The 19,721-nt window shown below is 45.4% G+C and overlaps 1 protein-coding gene across 3 annotated transcripts in view; it reads left to right on the plus strand.

The window, feature by feature from the left end:
- Window positions 1-19,721, plus strand: part of LOC148533750 (cytochrome P450 2C5-like) — a 66,324-nt gene that overhangs the window by 28,771 nt on the left and 17,832 nt on the right. For all 3 annotated transcript variants that reach the window (XM_088467333.1, XM_088467334.1, XM_088467335.1), the window contains 2 exons: window positions 3,800-3,976; window positions 13,210-13,351. In XM_088467333.1, the coding sequence (XP_088323459.1) occupies window positions 3,800-3,976; window positions 13,210-13,351 (319 nt within the window). The remainder of the gene's footprint in view (window positions 1-3,799; window positions 3,977-13,209; window positions 13,352-19,721) is intronic.

Below are 19,721 nucleotides of genomic sequence, written 5' to 3' on the forward strand. Positions count from 1 at the left end.
AACCAGTAGAAAATGTATCAGTGGTGATCTGCTACATACATAAAAATAGAAATATTGGTCTATATAAATATCTGCCCTGAACTCTTGTGAGCTTTGCCCCCCCTCCCTATTTATGGCACCCCGCACCCCAACATCTGACACAAACCCACAGAAGAGCATCCCCCGCTGCGCAGCCTTTTTTAACCACCTCCTCACACTGCAACATCCCCCAGAGCCTCTCCCCCTGCTGCGCAGCCTTTTTATCACACTTTATACCGCAACCCCCCTGTCCTCTGCCCGCCCAGCTTTTTTTCCACCACACTTACCTTGTTTCCTTCTTCTTGGCTGCTTCTTCCCTGCTGCTCCACCTCGATCCGTGGCTCTTACCTCTCCCTCTAGCAGCCGGCCCCTTGTTTCGACATGGCACCCGTGACATCATTCATAACGTCACATGCGCCGTGTCAAAACAAGGGGCTGGGCCGCAGCGGGTGTCTGTCATGTTGGTGGAGCCGGAGCGGGTCCGCTCTGGCTCCAACCATTTATTTAATGCGGACCAGGTCGGCGGGCAGTGGCACTTTCGGATGCAGGTGGTCATGATCCCTTGCACCACAGCGGGCCCCGGTGCAAGGCACCGGCTGCACCGCCACTAGTTCTGCCCCTGAATCCAATTATTCAGGATCTGCGCTTAAGCAGAACGGGTCCAGCATAATCATTTGGGAGTGGAGTGAGGGTGGCAGCCAGGACCTTTGTACAAAATGGGGACATGTCTACCCTGTTTTTTAGGTGTGCCAAGCCCAGGGTCTGCGTCATCGGATGCAGACTTCTTGGACCTGGCAGAGGGGTTCCGATCAGGGCCGGCACTAGGCTTTGCTGAGCCTAGCGCCATCCTGTGTTGCCACCCCTCCCTCCTCCACTCCCTCACCCTGTGTGTATATCATCAAAATAGCACCAGGTGGGAGAGCTTTTCCTGCGCCCACCAGAACCCATGGCACTCCGAGTGACTGACCGGGTTGCCCGTACCTGGAGCTGCTATTGGTTCTGAAGGCCAGGTCATTTGTAAGCTTCAGCTTACGCAGCCTGACCAGGGGCAGTGTACATCACTTTTTTGTTCTTGTCAATTATGATAAGGACAGAGAATAGAGTTTACACAATCACCAGTAAAGGAACATCTATAGGGGAAGAGGAATCTATTCTTCTATTTACATCTATTTCTTGATTGGTGTTTGGGATATGAAGCACAACATTTCCAATTCCACACATGAAGGGTTAAAATTTATATCAAACATTTGTCTATAATCCTATTGTGAAAAGAAAAGGTTCTATAGACTAAGCATTGGCTGCACCCTATATCCTGATCTAGTGTGCTAGAGTCTTTCAACATATTATTTGAAACATTACAGTATATATGGACGGCAATCAAAGATAGACAGAAACAGCTGCTGTATTTACTAAAGGCATCTCACAAAGCTAATCTTGCAACTGTAGCATATAAGCAAACCTAAAAAGATACAGTACATTGTCTACTAAGTGCACCACCACATTGGACACAATGTTGCAACAATAAAAGACTTAAGTGAGGGATTGTGTATAAATTATAGAATCAGTATTTAGTTTATATAGGTTTTCTTTGACAGGTAGATATATGAATGTATGTATATTGTCATAGATCAGTTTTCACATTAGAAAATGAACAGGGATCTTTAGTGTGTGTATATGGTAATGTGCATAAAGACTTATGGGAGGAGATTGGAGTTATTAAGTAAGCTGAGTGGCCTTATCTATAGTATGGAAGAGGCCTTACATTTACCTACATACCTTAGAGGTTGGCATAGTCTGAGGAAGTGTTTGGAGGGGAGATGGTTCATATACATATAGCTCTTTTGACACTAAGCTACAGGTCTACCCAAGAGAAATCTGTACTAGTCTTAGTGATGATAGGTGTTAACGACTTGTTGTTGTCGGTATTCCATTGCATGATTCTTCTTTTTGATTAGAGGCAGGTGTGGATTGGGTCTGAAAACCAGCCCGGGAAATTAAAGGAAGCAGCCCTGATGGGGGTGGAGTCTGTTGAGGGCGGGTCCTGGTAAAAGGGCAGGATACTCTCTTCACAAAAGATGTTTTATATATATTTATATATATTATATATATACATCTGTGTGTTCCTGAAGACAGGGTCTCCGCATCCCGAAACGTCGAATTACAACACGTTGTTTCACCCCATTGTGAAGTCTCCTGAGTGCCGCTTTATCTGCTGTGGATTAATTATATATATATATATATATATATATATATATATGTATGTGTGTGTGTAAAACACTGCAATACAGTACTGTATATATTAATATGTATATTATATATATATATATATATATATATATGTGCATGTAAAAAGATCATATAATATATACACAATATATTTAGAAGTATATATGAAAAGTTTATGTATATATATATATATATATATATATAGTAGATCACATGTACAGCATATCTCAAATATATCTGTATCTCATATATTATTGTATATTAATCATTACCTTTAGTATTTTGACGATATCTGGCAGGCCGCCTCCCTCCTGTGTTCAGGCTGGTCACTGCTAGGCTGGCTGGCAGGCACTGTGCTGTAGTCGATGCCTGTAACTGTCTGGTCACTGTGGCCAAGCTGGAGGTGGGCCGCGGAGGGACTGATGGCCCCAGGCTCTGAAAAGGCTTATGGGAGGAGCTGCTGCTGCTGGGCATGCGCAGCAGCTCCCCCGGCGGCCATTTTTTTAACTTTCACTATGCTTCTGCACATACGCAGGAGCTCTACATCTGCCCGATCGGAGCTAAGCTCCGATCGCGGCAGCGGGACGGGGGAGCAGAGGACCGGTGTAGGGTGAACCATTGAAGGGCAGACTGGGCAGATGCTGTCCACCAAAGGGACTGGCCCAGCGGGAACCGGTCCGGTGTCCCGGCGGCCTAATCCTCCCCTGTTTAGAGGACTCCAGGATCAAGATGAGGTCAGAATAAATAAAACATTTTGTTTTTACTATGGCTCCCATTTTTTAATGATTGCAATTGCAATGCGATCTGGGTATGACATTACCACCAATGATTGCATTGCAACATGCGATCCTATCACCAGAATGTACCATCTGGAACCCACAGGGACAGGGGCTTTGAAAGGAGCCTGTCCCTGCGATGTGCCCTGAGAGCTGCCGGGGCTACAGCACATGCATGGACGCCATTGCTGGGGAGGGTTCCGGTGGAACCTTCCGTCAGCTATGTATGTGCAGTGTAGTCCCTGTAGCGGGTAATGCCATCTTCATGATGGCGTTAGATGATGGGGCCAATATCCAAAATGCATTGCATTCTGGATGTTGGTAAATTTGGCAGCATCGCATCCCCCATAGAAACCTATAGAGGAGGCGGCTGCCTGTAGGAATGGAGACATTGCAGCAGGTATCTCTGATACTTGCCGCGGTCCCTTCTTAATACATACGGGGGAAACTTAGTATTTGAGGTTAACCGCAAATATAGAATGATAAATGAGCCCCTATGTATCTTATTTGTAAAGCCAAAGCTTTTCTTCTATGCTGTATTTATCTAACAATGAGGCTTGGGTGGAGGCACTGAATAAATATATTGAGATAAAGGCAGTAAGCCCCAAATACATCTGTTTATAGTGTCAGCGACAGGATGATAGCAAATTCTATGCATCTTATTTTTTTGTTTTTTAATAACATAGATCACAATGATAGACTATATACAGTATATGATATGAAAATAATTTAAAGCTTCAATTTACAGATTTAGTTAAAACTTCATTCTTCTTTTAAAGCTGTACAATAGTTTTCCGACTGTGATGGAATGGCTGCCGGGCGTTCACAAAATACTGTTTGAAAACAGTAAAAAGTTTCGGACCTTCATAAGAGAGACATTTACAAAACAGAAGAAAGAGCTGGATGTGAATGACCAGAGGAATCTGATTGATGTCTTCCTGGCTAAGCAGCTAGAGGTACAGTATAACTTACATCTTATTATTTAGCATTAAATGTATGTGAATGTTAGCGCCTCCATTCATGTCCCCTAATGTACAGTATGTTTCCTAACTGTTGCCTATAGAAAATCTATTCCCAATATAACAATATACGCCTCATGTTTAAATAGTGTCTGTTTCACAAAGCCATAATACTACACAAATTGTTGAATATACAGATGTAATTGCTACCTCAGACACATGGTGCAGTAATTCTATGTACAATGCTTCTAAGATTAGCTGCCTCTAGGTGACGGCATACTCAGCAGCCCTGTCTCTCGGCCACATCAGTGCAAGGTCATGTATTTGGGAGCAGGGAGGTGAGTGCCCATTTTTGTTTAGTTATTAAGTTATTATAGGGCAATACCTATGCACTTGGCATTAAGGAAGGGTGTATTGCTCCACCTGAGAGACATTTACATCCAGCTGTAAATGTAGGATGGGTACGGAATGTCGGTGCTTGGGATCCAGGTGGTTAGAATACCGACAGGCAGGGATGGTTCTAGGGGCGGGTTAACAGGGCCGTCGCCTGGAGCGCCAGCCCCTAGAGGGTGCTGTTGATTCCCTCGAAAAAAAAAAATCCCCAGTAAAAAAAAAAGGTGGGCCGGTCCCTGCACCCCTCACTAGCCACAGGGAGGCTCTATTTGCCAGGCGCCCGCTGAGATTTGTTACCAGCGGGCACCTGGCTCGTTCCCCACAGTAGCAGCTGAAAGCTGGAGCTCACTCCTGAGCTTCGGCTTCCAGCTCTCGCAGAGAGCACTATGGGAGAAACGTCATGACATCATGACGTCTCTCCCATAGAACCGAGGAGTGGTCGGACCAGACGGCAGCGGACACAGGAAGGTAAGTATTGTGGTATTGTGTTTGTATTTTTAATTGTATGTTTTTGTAGAAGCATTTGCACTGGAGGCATTACTATAGGGGGCACAACTATAGGAGGCACTACTATAGGGGGCATAACTAATAGGGGCACTACTATAGGGGGCATTAACACTGGGGACACTACTATAGGGGGCACTACTAATGGGGGCATTACTACTGGGGGCACTACTAATGGGGGCACTACTATAGGGGGCATTACCACTGGGGACACTACTATAGGGGGCATTATCAATGGTGGCACTACTACTGGGGGCCCTTCTAAAGGAGGCACTACTATAAGGGGCATTACCACTGGGGCCACTACTTTAAGAAGCACTACTATAGGGGACATTACTACAGGGGGCACTACTATAGGGGGCATTACCACTGAGGACACTACTATAGTGGGCATTACCACTGGGGGCACTACTAATGGGGTCACTACTATAGGAGGCATTACCAATTGGGGCACTATTATAGGGGGCACTACTAATAGGGGCACTACTATAGGGGGCATTACCACTGGGGACACTACTATAGGGGGCATTACAAATGGGGGCACTACTAAATGGGGCACTGCATAGGGGGCACCACTACCGGGACCATTGTGTAATTATTATTAGTATCATTTATTTATATGGCGCCACAAATGTTCCGCAGCGCCTTACAAAGTACATAAACAAGTTGTAGACAAGCGACTTACAGAACAATAAAATACAGGACCAGGACATGGATAATATATATTGCTACATTAGCGAATATAACACCCAGATAAGCAACAGAGCATAAGCAACAAAGTGTTAGGTGCCCTAGTGGTGAGTAAGAAGTAGATGAAACTAAAGTAGGGAGAAGCACAAGAGGGTAGAGGGCCCTGCTCATAAGAGCTTACATTCTAAAAGGGAAGGGGAAGACAAACAGGGGTGACACCGATGGGGTAGATGGGAAGGAAGGTGCATGTATCAGGGAGTTAGACTGATAGCTGGAAAGCTTTGATGAAGTAGTGGGTCTTGAGAGCGCATTTGAAGAATTGCAAAGAAGTGGAGAGTCTGATGGGGAGTGGGAGAGAGTTACAGAGGTGGGGAGCAGTGCGGGCAAAATCTTGGAGGAGGGAGTGGGAGGAAGTAATCAGCTGGCACGAAAGGTGGTGTGCATTAGTTGAGCGAAGAGAGCGGAGAGGAGAGTGAAGGGAGATGAGATCAGAGATATATATGGGGGAAGATTGGGTGATGGCTTTGTAAGCAAGCATGAGAACCTTTAATTGGATTCTAAAAGGGAAGGGGAGCCAGTGGAGGGCTTGTAGGAGAGGGAAGGCAGATGTAGAGCATTTGGAGAGGAAGATAAGCCATGCAGCAGCATTAAGGATAGACTAGAGAGGAGAGAGATGGGAGTTGGGGAGGCCAGATAGGAGGAGGTTACAGTAGTCCAATCTGGAGATGACCAGTGAGTGTATGAGGGTTTTTGTAGCATCCTGGGTGAGATAGGGTCTGATCTTTGAAATATTTTTGAGATGGAAACAACATGACTGTGAGAGGTTCTGGATATGTGGTTTGAAGGAGAGGGATGAGTCCAGGATAACTCCAAGACAGTGCATTTTGGGACTAGATGAGATAGTTATTCCATCAATTGATAAAGAAATAGTGGGAAGTGAGGTTATGTGGGAGGGTGGGAAGACGATCAGCTCTGTCTTAGACATATTAAGTGTAATGGGCACTACTGCTGTGGGCATTGTATTGGGGGCACTACTACTGTGGGCATTGCATAAGGGGCAATGCTACTGTGGGCCTTGTGTATAAGGGGCACTAATTTGGGCATTGTATAAAAGGGGCACCACTGTGTGTCATAACATGAATAATGGACTACTGTGTGGTGTAATTTGAATTGGGGATAATGTATTATAAATGGCATTACTGTGTGTGGCACAATGTATTATACAGGGCATTACTGCATGTGGCATAATGTATTATACAGGGCATTACTACATGTGGCATAAGATATTATACAGGTTATTACTGCTTGTGGCATAATATGTTATACAGGGCATTACAGCATGTGGCATAATGTGTTTTACAAGTTATTACTGCGTGTGGCATAATCTGTTATACAGGGCATTACTGTGTGTGGCATAATGTGTTAAAAAGGGCATTAGTGCATATGGCATATTATGTTATAAAGGGCATTACTGTGTAAGACATACTGTGTTTCGCACATTACTGCACATGGCAATTATTCGCCATGAGGGGAGAGCTTAGGGGAAGCCCAAACCTCCATAAGTGCAGGGCACACCCCAAAGTGTGATGAATTGGGGGTGTTCCACAAGGCAACACATCCTATCCGGAAGTGTGCACGCAGAGGAATGCTGTCTAGAAAATTGAATTTCTTTTTTTTTGGCGGGGGGCGGGGGTGCAACTGGGAACTTTTCCCATGAGCTCCACAATATCTAGAACTGGCCCTGCCCACAGAGTTAGGATACCGACATTTGTCGGTGAGTATCCTAACCCTACTCCTAAATCTAACCCTCTCTCCCCGTAGCCTAAACCAAACCCCCCCCCTTTCAGCCTAAACCTAACTACACCTAGTGCCTATTCCTCAGAGGCAAACGCAGGATTTTTATGGGGGGTTCCATATTATAAGGGCACAGTTGTGACCTTATATTAAGTCTGTATCTAAAAAAACATTTCTCCTTACAGAATTCTGAAAGGGGGGGGGGCAGGGTGTTTAAGGGGCTACACATCAAAAGCTATAGGAGGTATGGATCTGAAATTTGGCATGGCCAGGTAGAACCACTTTTCTGCTGTAGTCTATGGGTTTTTTTTGGGAAGGCAAAACTCAGTGCAGGTAGTAAATTTAGATTTGGGTTTGTTTTATTAGGTAGCTATTGTGCCAGGGTACGTGCTTTTGGGGTTCAGGTAAAATAGAAAGGTACAGTTTTTAAACTGTTCCCTCTAGAATGTGCCATTGTAGAGATAGGACTTTTCAATTTGTTGCGCAGCCTCAGTAGGAGCCTCCAGCAGGTGTAGTTATAGTGGCTTCACTTGGGTGCAGCAAGATGGCCATCGTTTGCGGCTGGTAGCGGGGGCCTGGATCGGCGTTTGCTGTGGCCAGGTGTAGCGGGCGTTAGCGTCGGCAGTAGGACCCGGGGGAGGTAGCAGCACACAGATGCAGGCCGGATATGAAAAGTCCATGATACCTGTATCTGTGTTTAAAGAAAACAAACACAGAAGCACAGACGGGTCAGTGAGACCCATCTGTGCTTCTGTGTTTAAAAAAAAAAACAGTGTAAAAAAAATGGTGTGGCCCCCTCCCCTAAAAATCAACCAGCCCTGGGATATGGATCCCCAGTACTGGTTGTGCTAAATACAGGGGACAAATGACGTAGGGGTCCCCTGTATGAAGCACAACCAGCACCAGGCTTTTCAGAACCAGTCCTGGTTGCCAAAATACGGGGGACAAATGATGCAGGGGTTCCCAGTATTTAGAGCAACCAGCACAGGGCTCTGAGCCGGTCCTGGTTCTGGAAATACAGGGGGAAAAATTTCATAGGGCCCCCTGTATTTACCAGAACCAGCACCGGACTCTTTCTAGCGTGGGGGGTGATGCCACAGCCAGGGGAGCCCTTTCACCGGGCCTCCCAGCCGAAGCATCACCCCTGACTGCTAGGCCAGGGATCCCTGGGGAACCCTCCAATAAAGGGGTCCCACTCTCCATGGCACCCAGGCTCAGGCTGATAGCCCGGGGCTATCCCAGGCACACCTGGGCAGTGGGTGCCTTGTTGATTATGTAAATTGTGGTGCAATTAAATTTAAAATATGGTCTTTTGCTGTGGAACCACAGTTCCCAGCAAGCCTCCCCTGCATGCTGGTACTTGGAGAACCACAAGTATCAGCATGCAGGGCATTATGGGTGTGCTAGTAGCTGTAGTTCCACAACAAAAGCAATATTAAAAGAACACACAACACACACACCATAGAAAAGTATAATTTTGTTAAAACATATATGCACACACACATGTACTCATACATGCATACACTATCTCACATATTCACCTAGTATCCCTGAACCCAATCTGTCCTCTTCTCCAGTAGACAATCCAATGGATTACCTGTAATAAAAAATGTCATACTCACCTCATCCTATGCGTGGATCTGTCCTCTTCGTTCCAAAGAAGGCAAATCCTGGGTCTTGGCTAAAAAAAAAAAAAAAATTAATTACCCGAGCCCACGAACATTAGTAGTGTTCTCTAAGAACACTACTACCCAAATGAGAGCTTCGTTGTGGGATTTCATTCCAGAAATCCTGGTGCGGAGAGCTCATTGGCTGAGAGAGGTGAGCCTTCCACGTTTTAGCCTATGAACGGTTCTCACAATTGAATTAAATAGTGAGAACCGAGCATGCCCTTTTCAAAAATGGCACCTCAGCGCCATTTTTGAAATTCAAAGATGGCCATCACGAGCCAATCACGGCTTGCGACGTCATCACCCCGCCCCCTCGGCTGGCTTAAATACTGCCAGCGCGAGTTGCCGTGCAGTCAGTTGGCGGTAGCAGATAGGCAGCAGAGAAGAGCTGCCAAAGACAGAAGATGCCGTGGAAGCCCTGGATGGGCAACAGCCAGGAAAAAGAGCTTAAAGGCTGTTGCCCTCCAGGTGAAGATGCCATAAAAGTCCTGGGGTAGTAGCAGCCATAAAAGAGCTTAAGGCTGCCGCCCCCCAGGTGAAGGTCCCGCTAAATAAAATATAAAAAAAAATGGTGTCTGTCTGTTTTATTTTAATATTTCTTTTGCAGGGGTACTATAGGTACCAGCAGGCCTTTAGTGCATCGCCTGATGGTACTTGTGGTTCTCCAAGTGCCAGTATGCAGGGGATACCTGCTGGGACCTGTAGTACTACTGCAAAAGACAATATGTATATATTCATATGCACCACACAACACAAATCAACCCAGCACCGCTGCCCAGGGGTGCTGGGGATAGCCCCAGGCTATCAGCCTGGGGTGCCCTGGAGAGGGGGACCCCTTTAATGGGGGGCCCCCAGCTCCCCAGGGATCCCCGGCCTGGGTTGACTAGCGGTCAGGGGTGATGCTGTGGCGGAGGGGCCTGTTGAAAGGGCTCCCCCCCTGTGGCATCACCCCCCTGCTAGAAGGAGTCCAGTGCTGGTTATAGTAAATAAAGGGGGACCCTACACATTTTCCCCCCTGTATTTCCAGAACCAGGACCGGTTCAGAGCCCTGTGATGGTTGCACTAAATACGGGGGACCCCTACGTAATTTGTCCCCCATATTTTGGCAACCAGGACTTGTTCTGAAAAGCCTGGTGCTGGTTGTGCTTAATACGGGGGATCCCTACATCGTTTTTCCCATGTATTAAGCACAACCAGTACTGGGGCTCCAAAGCTCTGTGCTGGTTGTCTTCTAGGAAGTGGGGCTACACATTAAATTTTCAACAGATGCGTAGATGGATCTCATTGCTGCATTCGTCCATCTGTGACTATTGATTTGATTTTCTCAGGTGCATACGCACTACCAGTGAGCGCTCTGTCGCCCACTGATGCCCCCCTTGCACTGCACTGCTGCCCTTGCTCTGCACCACTGCTGCTGCTGCTACACCAAATGCCTACAGCCATCTCGCACTCTGCACCTTCCAGACCAACCTCCTGTGTGCTGTCCCCTCTTCCACCTGCGTTAGTGTACCAATTTGTTCCACTTCTCCCCTGCAGGTGGCCCGGTTTGCTCATCCAAACCCTAATAGTTAATGTCCCATTAAGGCTGCTTAGACATGATCTGAAAATTCACAAAACCTATTGATTTTCTGCCACTCAAACTCCAAAAAGCAATGAAATTATGATCATTACGGCTGACGCCTTAATGGATGTGTTCCTTGCGCAATACAGATATGGTATGCCATCACATACTGTGGTTAACTGCAGATTCAGCACTCTCACAGAATGAGATTGCTGTCACTCACAAAATGGTGGAGCTGCTAATTCATAGAATTGTGTGCTCTTTGGATACACACATGCAGTCTATGCAACTGAGGTCAAAGCAGAAAATAGAGCTGTGCAGACGGGATAAAAGTGGTGTGGATGGGGGAGGAGGCACAGCAGCATGGATAGGTGAGACACAAAGGCGTGTAGAGGAGGGAAGCTTAAGCAGTACAGAGGGGGGTAGCCAAAAGTAATGCAGATAGGTGGAAAACAGTGGTGCAGATAGGGGGAAACAGTGGCACGGTTTGGGAGGACAGCGACATGGATGTGGGTAGGGAGTGGCATCGACATGGGAAGACAGAGCAGTGCAGATGGGTAAAGACAGATTGTTGTGGATAAGGTAATACAGACTAGCACAAATAGGAGGTCACACAACAGCAGGGATTGGGGAAGACAGATTAGTGTGGAATGGGTAGGAAGACAGAGTAGTGCGGGTGGGGGAGGAGACAAGGATGCACACTTGAGGGGGACAGAGTGGTGCAGATGGAGAAAGAAAGAGTGCCACAGAGGAAAGGAAGACAGCGGTGTGGCTTAGGGGAAGGCTGTGGTGCAGAAGGAAACAGAGTGGCACGAATGCAGGGCGGTGCAGATGGAGAAAGTCAGATTGGTGCGGATGAGAGAACACAGACTACCATAGTTCAGAGACCACACAGCAGTAGGGATTTAGGAAGACAGATTGGTGTGGATGGGGAGGAAGACAGAGTGGTGCAGATGAGAGAACACAGACTACCATAGTTCGGAGGCCAGACAGCAGTAGGGATTGGGGAAGACAGATTGGTGTGGATGAGGAGGAAGACAGAGTGATGCGGGTGGTGGGGGAGACAGAGTTGCATGGTTAGGGGACCAGAGTAGTGCAGATGGAGGAAGAAAGAATGCCACAGATGAGAGAAAGACAGCAACATGGCTGTGGAGAAGGCACAGATGCAGGGCGGTGCAGCTGTGGAAAAACATTGGTGCAGATGAGGGAACACAGACTATAACAGTTGGGAGACCACACAGCAGTAGGGATTGTGGAATATATAGCAGCATGGAGGCATATAGGGGAAGATAGTGTACATGCATAGACAGAGTATGATATTTTCAAAAATAAAGGAGCTGAACGTGTATTCTAATGAGATAAATGTATGCAGTGAGAAGGATGTTGGAAGCCAGTGAGATTGTTTTGGTCATCAAATGGGAAGATTGTGGGCACTGAGTGGGATGTGGGAGCCACATAACTGCTCAAACCTCAGTTGCATATACTGCATGTGTGTATTCCAATGAGCACACAATTCTGCGAATTAGCAGCTCCACCATTTTGTGAGCGACAGCAATCTCATTCTGTGAGAGTGCTGAATCTGCTGTTAACCTCAGGGTGTGATGGCATACCATATCTGTATTTAGCAAGGAACACGTCCATTAAAGCATCAGCCTTAATGATTGTAATTTCATTGCTTTTTAGAGTTTGAGTGGCAGAAAATCAATAGGTTTTGTGAATTTTCAGATCATGTCTAAGCAGCCTTAATGGGACATGTGAAACTGTAAGGTTTTTTGTCTATGGAATATATGTATATGTATGTATATATGTATATGTGTAAATACACATACTTACATACATATATACATACACACGCATATAGATATACATATATATACATATACACACACATATGTCACATACATTACAAAAAACTTACCCTGCAGCAGATCTGATAGGGACAGGATTTAGCAGGCTGGTACCATGTTCTTAAGCCCCTCACGGCAATTGCCGCAATTCATGGGTCAAATGGGAGGCAGATGGGGCCAAATTACTTGATTCTAATTATATCACGTCATATTGGCTCCGCCTCCTCCATACTGATCCGAAAATTGCGTCAATTTGCTGCAAGGGGGTGGGGCTTAGGTACTCAGAAACCCCCCCCCCCTGCATGTGCTATTGCCTATCCCTAACCCCTAACCCTCTCTCTAACCCCAATACTTACCGTCGGGATGCCTACGGTCGGGATGTTAGCGCCGAGATTCTAACTGGTGTCGATATTTCAGTGCTGGCATTCTGAAGGACAGCATCCTGACCACCGGGATTTAATCTACATCCCATAAATGTGCCCAAAGCAGTTACATGGTTCATCTTCCACAATTCATCATGTACTCCAAAGTTACTGTACTATAATGAAGTAACTGATAACTATCTTCCATAGCTACTATGTGATGGTACATATGTGGCTGCCTACAATATTTTATTAAAAAATAAATCACCATTGGTCCTATTTCATTATTAAATAACATGGTAGCTGCCACTTTTTATCATAAATGTGTCTGTATCTGTGTTATACCGTATGTAAATTTATTATACTAGTAAACAAATCAGTATTATGACATTATATTCATATTGCACAGAGGAAGCCAGAATCTGCTTTGTATTTCCACAACGAAAATCTGACTGCACTGGTCAGCAATCTGTTGGGTGCTGGTATGGAGACGACCTCGACCACTCTGAGATGGGGCCTCCTGTATATGATGAAATATCCAGAAATCCAAAGTAAGAAAAATATATAGTTTAATGCACTCCCCTTGTGAAAGGGTAGGGTACGGCATTCCTATGGTCACAATCCCAACGTTCGGAATTCCAGCAGCAGAATCCCAATGGTGAAAATGCCAACGATTAAGTATTTTAAGGTTAACCTTAACCCCAGCCCCTCACCCACAGCGTAATCCTAACTCTCACCTTTGGCACCCTAACCCTTTCCCACACAGCCTAACCCTAAAAGCAGGAAGGTGGTGTGTAGGTGCAACTCGGCGCTCCTACTGAGTGTAAGCAAGCCGTCTGTGATATTGGTTTCCTTAGTGAAACCAAACAAATGTAATGAAGGATAGAGGTTTTGGTTATCATATACAATGGCGCTGCTCAGTGCCAACCCATGTTATAGCGAAAAAGAAATCTCTGAGAGGATCATCAATCTGAATGATGAATACAGTGCATTTGTTGATAACAGTTAAAAATAATGGTAAAAAAATATAATCGTAAAAAAATATGCAAGAGGTAAATAATGGTGTAATTCACATGACAATACAATTATCATATGATATAAAATTGGTAATAACAGTGCAATAGATCGATGTATTTAACCATGCGATCAAAAAATGGCCAAAGATACAGATACAATTATGATTGGTCAATCAGGCAAGGTGTAAGCTGACAGAAAAAAGCACTTATCACATACATTTAAAAAACAGAGTATAATAAAACAAGTGCGTCCAAGGATGCAGGATCAGATAATCTGCAATCACATCGGCCGGCTGGGTGACCCATGGGGCCACGAAAGTCTGCCGCCGCAGATAACAAAGAGGCCAGGAAATCTCCATCAGCCAACGGAGATCCTGGCCTCTTCCCTCCCTCCTATAGGTGGCGACACACCTCAGTTTTGGGAAATGGAGGCGTCCCTGCCCCTCCTCACCTACAAGCAGCATGGTACTGTCAATCACTGACAGTCTGCTGCGGCTCTGCATGCGATCATGCAGGACCTGTACTGCACATGTGCAGTATAGGTCCAGCGCCTGCACAGATTCCCGACCATCAGGAATCTGCATTTAGCAGTGCACTTACTGTATATGCACTGCTGAATCTGGCCCTGTGTTAGGTTTAGAGTTAGAGTTCATGTTAGGTTTAGAGTTAGGGTTAGTGTTAGGTTTAGATTTAGGGTTAACGTGCATACATACGGAACACTTTTTTAAATGATTGGTCGTTAGCGATATCGTTATCGTCCAGTCGTTTAAAAAATCGTTCACTTTTTGAGCCTGAATGATGAACGACCAACAATGCACATTCACGCTGTTTGTTGATCAGTGTCATTCATCGTCCGAACATCCCGTCCAACCTGACGATTTTGTCAGGTTGGACATGTTTGGGGATGAGGGAGGGAGCCCGGCACTGAACGATTTTGTTCATGAAATCATTCAGTGTTTGTGCTCAGTGTCGTTAATGACACTGAGCACAAACTGCCGGGGACACACGAGACTATATTCGTTCAGGGAGCGCATCATTCCATGTATATGCACCCTTAGTGTTAGGTTTAAAGTTAGGGTTAGTGTTAGGTTTAGAGTTAATGTTAGTTTTAGACTTGGGGTTAGTATTAGCTATAGTGTAAGGGTTAATGTTAGGTTTAAAGTTAGGGTTAGTGTTAGGTTTAGATTTAGGATTAGTGTTAGGTTTAGAGTTAGTGTTCATTTTTGTGTTTGGGTTACAGTTAGGTTTAGTGTAAGGGTTAATGTTAGGTTTAAAGTTATGGTTAGTGTTAGGTTTAGATTTAGGATTAGTGTTAGGTTTAGAATTAGTCTTAAGTTTTGTGTTAGGGTTAGAATTAGGTTTAGAGTTAGAGTTATGGTTAGAGTTAGGGCTAATATTGTAGATGTATTATAGCGCTATAACGCTTCCTGCTTCGCCTCTTTACCGAGGCGAAGCAGGAAGCACTACTGATGAGATGCATGAGCGTTAACTCCCCCCTCCGGCGCTACCCGCTAGAAACTGCAGCGCATCAGCCTAGTGCTGATGCACTATGTCTCAGTCCCAGCCAGCTCCACTGAGCATGCGTGGGATCTCGCAAGTATTGTGAGATCCCCACATGCAGCCTGGAGCAGGGACAGCACTGTCCCTGCTGTGGGGATAGGACAGCGCCAGGCTGTAGCTGTCAATAGCGACAGCTACAGCAGGCCGAACAGTCAGGCGAAGGGTTAGAGTTAGGGTTAGAGTTAGGTGTAGAGTTAGGGTTAGTGTTAATGTTAGGTATAGAGTTAGGTGTAGAGTTAGGTTTAGGGTTAGCGTTAGGGTGTAGAGTTATGCTTAGAGTTAAAGTTAGGTTTAGAATTAGGGTTAATGTTAGGTGTAGAGTTAGGGTTAGAGTTAGGGCTAGTATTAGAGTTAGGGCTAGTATTAGAGTTAGGGTTAGAGTTAGGGTTAGGGCTAGGGTAAGAGTTAGGGTAAGAGTTAGGGTTAGAGTTAGGGTTAGAATTAGGATTAGAGTTAGGGTTAGGCTAAAATATGCAAAAAAAATGTGGTGTCCACATAATGAACATGTTGACATTTGTGAATGCTTGTTATTCTAATGTCGACCTTCTGACTGTCAACATTCATAACAAGTAGACATTATGAATGTGACTTATCATACTACACCTGTTGAATACAGTATATGCTCTATTGATGTTTCACTAGAGGGGTAAAAAAGTCAGGCAAACTCATTGCTCAAGGGAAATAGAAGGTTAAAGGTTAGATAAAAACATTAGAAAATCCAGGTTTATTCACTGTTCATATTAAAGGGCCTATGGGTTGGATGTACTAAGCATGGCATTCGCGATGCTGTGTATCACTCCACTTATCGGGTACATACCAGCAATAATTATGCTGGTATATACCTAGAAATGCAATTGAAATTGCAATGGACAGCTCTCCCAATAAGAGCTGTTCTTTGCAATAGACTCTGATAGTGGGACTTCTGGTTTTAATACCCAGAAGTCCCTCTGTGCATTCTGTACGTCTACAAGAATGTGGTGCCGAAAAAAAATGAAGTGACCGTTTCAGGACTCATCCCCTAACCCAGTCTCGCACTTCTACTTCCATCAGTGAAGAACCGATGCAAGTAAATCAGGCCAAGTTAATGGATGAGGAGAAACTACGTAGACGGCAACAGAATTTGTGTCACTACTGTGCATCCCTCAGAACATTTCCTGAAGTGTCCTTTAAGGCTGGGAAATGGACAAACCTACTCTGCAAGGCAGAGGTTCTTGCTGCAACCTTCCCAAACCAATGTTGTTCCGTTCCTGTTTACAGTACATTGAGGATATCAGGTCCCATTTTCTACAGTTTTCCACCTTAATTGACTCTGCCGCTGCTGGCAATTTTATTTCCTCGTCCATTGTTTAGCAATTGGCTGTCCCAGTATTGCTTTTCCCTCATCCCATTACTCTCACTGCGGTCAACGGGACACGAATAGAAAACAGAATCATCACCCATGTCACCAAAGCCCTCCGAATGAAAATTGGAGCCTTGCACATTGTACAGATAGAGGGACTCATTCAGACCCAGTCGCAAGTGCCGATGTGCTCACAACTGGGTCGATGGTTAGCCCTGCACATGCGCAGCGGGCGCGCTGCGCGTGCGCAAGCCTCGGAGCGAGAAACTTTTTTGCTCCGGAGCTCTCTACAAAAGGGGCGGTTGTCGATGTTGATCGACAGCTTGCCCATTTTGTAGGCGGGTCGGGGGGGTGGTTTCCAAAACAGAGGCGTTCCTTAAGGAATGCCTACCATTTTGTGGGCGGTCGCACTGACATCATCAGTGATGTCAGTGGGGAGTTTCCTGCTCGATCAGAGCAGGAAGCTCCCTGGGGCTTGCGGTTGCTGAGACCCAACCTTAGGGTCTCGTCACAAGCCCGGATGGTCGCGGTGGTGTTCACCATCGCGACCATCAACCTGGTCGGTCGCTACGCTGTGGGTGGTAACCCACAGCTTAGCTAGCGACCAGGAGGCCGCACTAAAAAAAAGGAAGCAGCCGTCCTCATTCAGAGAGAGCGATTGCTTCTTGCGACCACCTCTGAATGAGTACCAGAGTTTCTAGTCATCCCAGCCACCACCCATGAAATTGTCCTTGGACTGCCATGGCTAAATCTGCACAATCCCCATATCGATTGGACTACTGCATAGATTTTGTCTAGGGGTCCCCATTGTCATCAACAATGCCTAGATCGAGTGGTTCAAGTTGCGGACACCAAAACTCATCTTTCTAATGACATTCCCCATCAGTATCTGAACTTTGCCGATGTGTTTTCGGAACAAGCGGTTGACAAGCTGCCACCTCACTGTCATTGGGATTGCCCTATTGACCTGATGACTGGAAAAGTGCCTCCCCGGGGTCGTACCTACCCTTTGTCGATCCCATAAACCCAGTCAATGACCTAGTATATCCAAGAAAACCTACAGAAGGGGTTTATCTGGCCTTCTTCATCTCCTGCTGGTGCTGTGTTTTTTTTCATAAAAAAAAAAGATGGTGGGCTGTGACCATGTATCAATTATGGAGGTCTTAATGACATCACCATCAAGAACAAATATCTGTACCTCTTATCACAGAACTCTTCGACCGAGTTAAGGGTGACCGCATCTTTACTAAATTAGATTTCAGAAAAGCTTTTAATTTGATAAGAATTTGTGAAGGGGATGAATGGAAAACCACGTTTAACAACCAGGATGGGTTTCTGAATATTTAGTGATGCCATTCAGACTCAGTAATGCTACAGCGGTGTTTCAAGGGTTTATCAATGAGATCTTCCGGGATGTTTTGTAACAGTTTGTTATTGTCTACCTGGACGATATGCTTATCTTTTCAAGTGATCTCAGCACCCACCGACAACATGTGAGGGAAGTCTTGTTTTGATTATGTACTAACCATCTCTTTGTTAAGTTGTCAAATTGTGTTTTTGAGGTTCCTACCATTGCATTTCTTGGATATGTGATCTCCAGGTTCAGAGTTGCAGATGGATACCGGATAACTCAAGGCCATCCAACATTGGGTGTTGCCCACCTCATTGAATCCTATCCAGAGGTTTTCAGGCTTCTAGAATTATGACAGGAAATTTTTCAGGTCTTTTTCCACCATAGTAGTGCCCATCACTGCCATGACCAGGAAGGGAGCCAATCTGGCTGACTGGTCTTCAGAAGCGTTCTCAGCATTCCATACCCTCAGGGAAGCCTTATCCTCTGCACACATTCTTTCACAACCCAACATTGAAAACCCCTTTGTCCTAGAGGTGGATGCATCAGTGTATAGAGAGGGAGCAGTCTTATCTCAGACATCTCCAGAAGGGAAACTCGTGTCCTGTGGGTTCTTTTCCTGAAGATTCTCTCCTGCCGAGAAGAACTACTCCATCAGGGATCAGGAACTTTTGGACATTATGGCTTTAGAAGTTTGAAGATAGTTATTAAAAGAAGCAAAACACGCTATAACAGTTTAAACTGATCACAAAAATCTACTATATCTGAATTCGGCCCATTGCTTGAAAACCCACCAGGCACGCTGGGTGCTCTTTTTCTCCCATTTTGATTTTGTCTTGAAATATCACCCAGTGTCATTAAATGTCAAAGCCGATGCTCTATCCAGGACCATGTTGAAGGAAGAGCAGCAAACCTCTACCCAAGAATATCCTATTGTAAACCCTCTAGCTTTTGCAACCACCGAAGTCTCCCTTACTCCTAGGTGGGGAAAAACTTTTGTTGTTTCATGATTCCCTCTTTTCTGGTCACTCTGGGGTTCGCAAGACATATTCCTTTCTTCAACAAAAATATTGGTGGAAGTCTATGAAAACTGAGGTACAAGAGTTTATACGATCCTGTCCCAAATGTGATCAACATAAAAATTCTCAAAAATCTCCTGCAGGACTGCTCCATCCTCTCTCAATTCCAGTCAAACTATGGTCACATCTGTCGATGGACTGTATCACCGATTTACCAGAGTCCAAAGGCTTTACTGCTATATGGATCATAGTGGACCGTTTCACTAAGATGGCTCACTTTGTCCCCCTGCCTCGTCTACCTTCTGTTGCCACGTTAGCATGACTATTCATTCAGGAGATCTTTCGTTTACACAGGCTACCCCAGGAAATAGTCTCGGATCAAGAAGTTCAATTTGTGGCCCGTTTCTGGAAAGCCTTATGTGCAGCTATGCAAATTAAATTACAGTTTTCCTCAGACTACCACCCGCAATCGAATGGTCAGGTGGAAAGGGTAAATCAAGACCAGGAAACTTTCCTCTGATTATACTTGTCCTCCTCTCAAGATGACTAGGCAGACTTGATACCCGTGGGCGGAGTTTTCCCACAACTTCCATTACCATTCATCAACGGGAGTAAGTCCGTTCTTTGCCAACTATG

Source organism: Taudactylus pleione, unplaced genomic scaffold, assembly GCF_031769625.1.
Source record: "Taudactylus pleione unplaced genomic scaffold, aTauple2 ptg000070l, whole genome shotgun sequence".
Taxonomy (NCBI): Eukaryota; Metazoa; Chordata; class Amphibia; order Anura; family Myobatrachidae; genus Taudactylus; species Taudactylus pleione.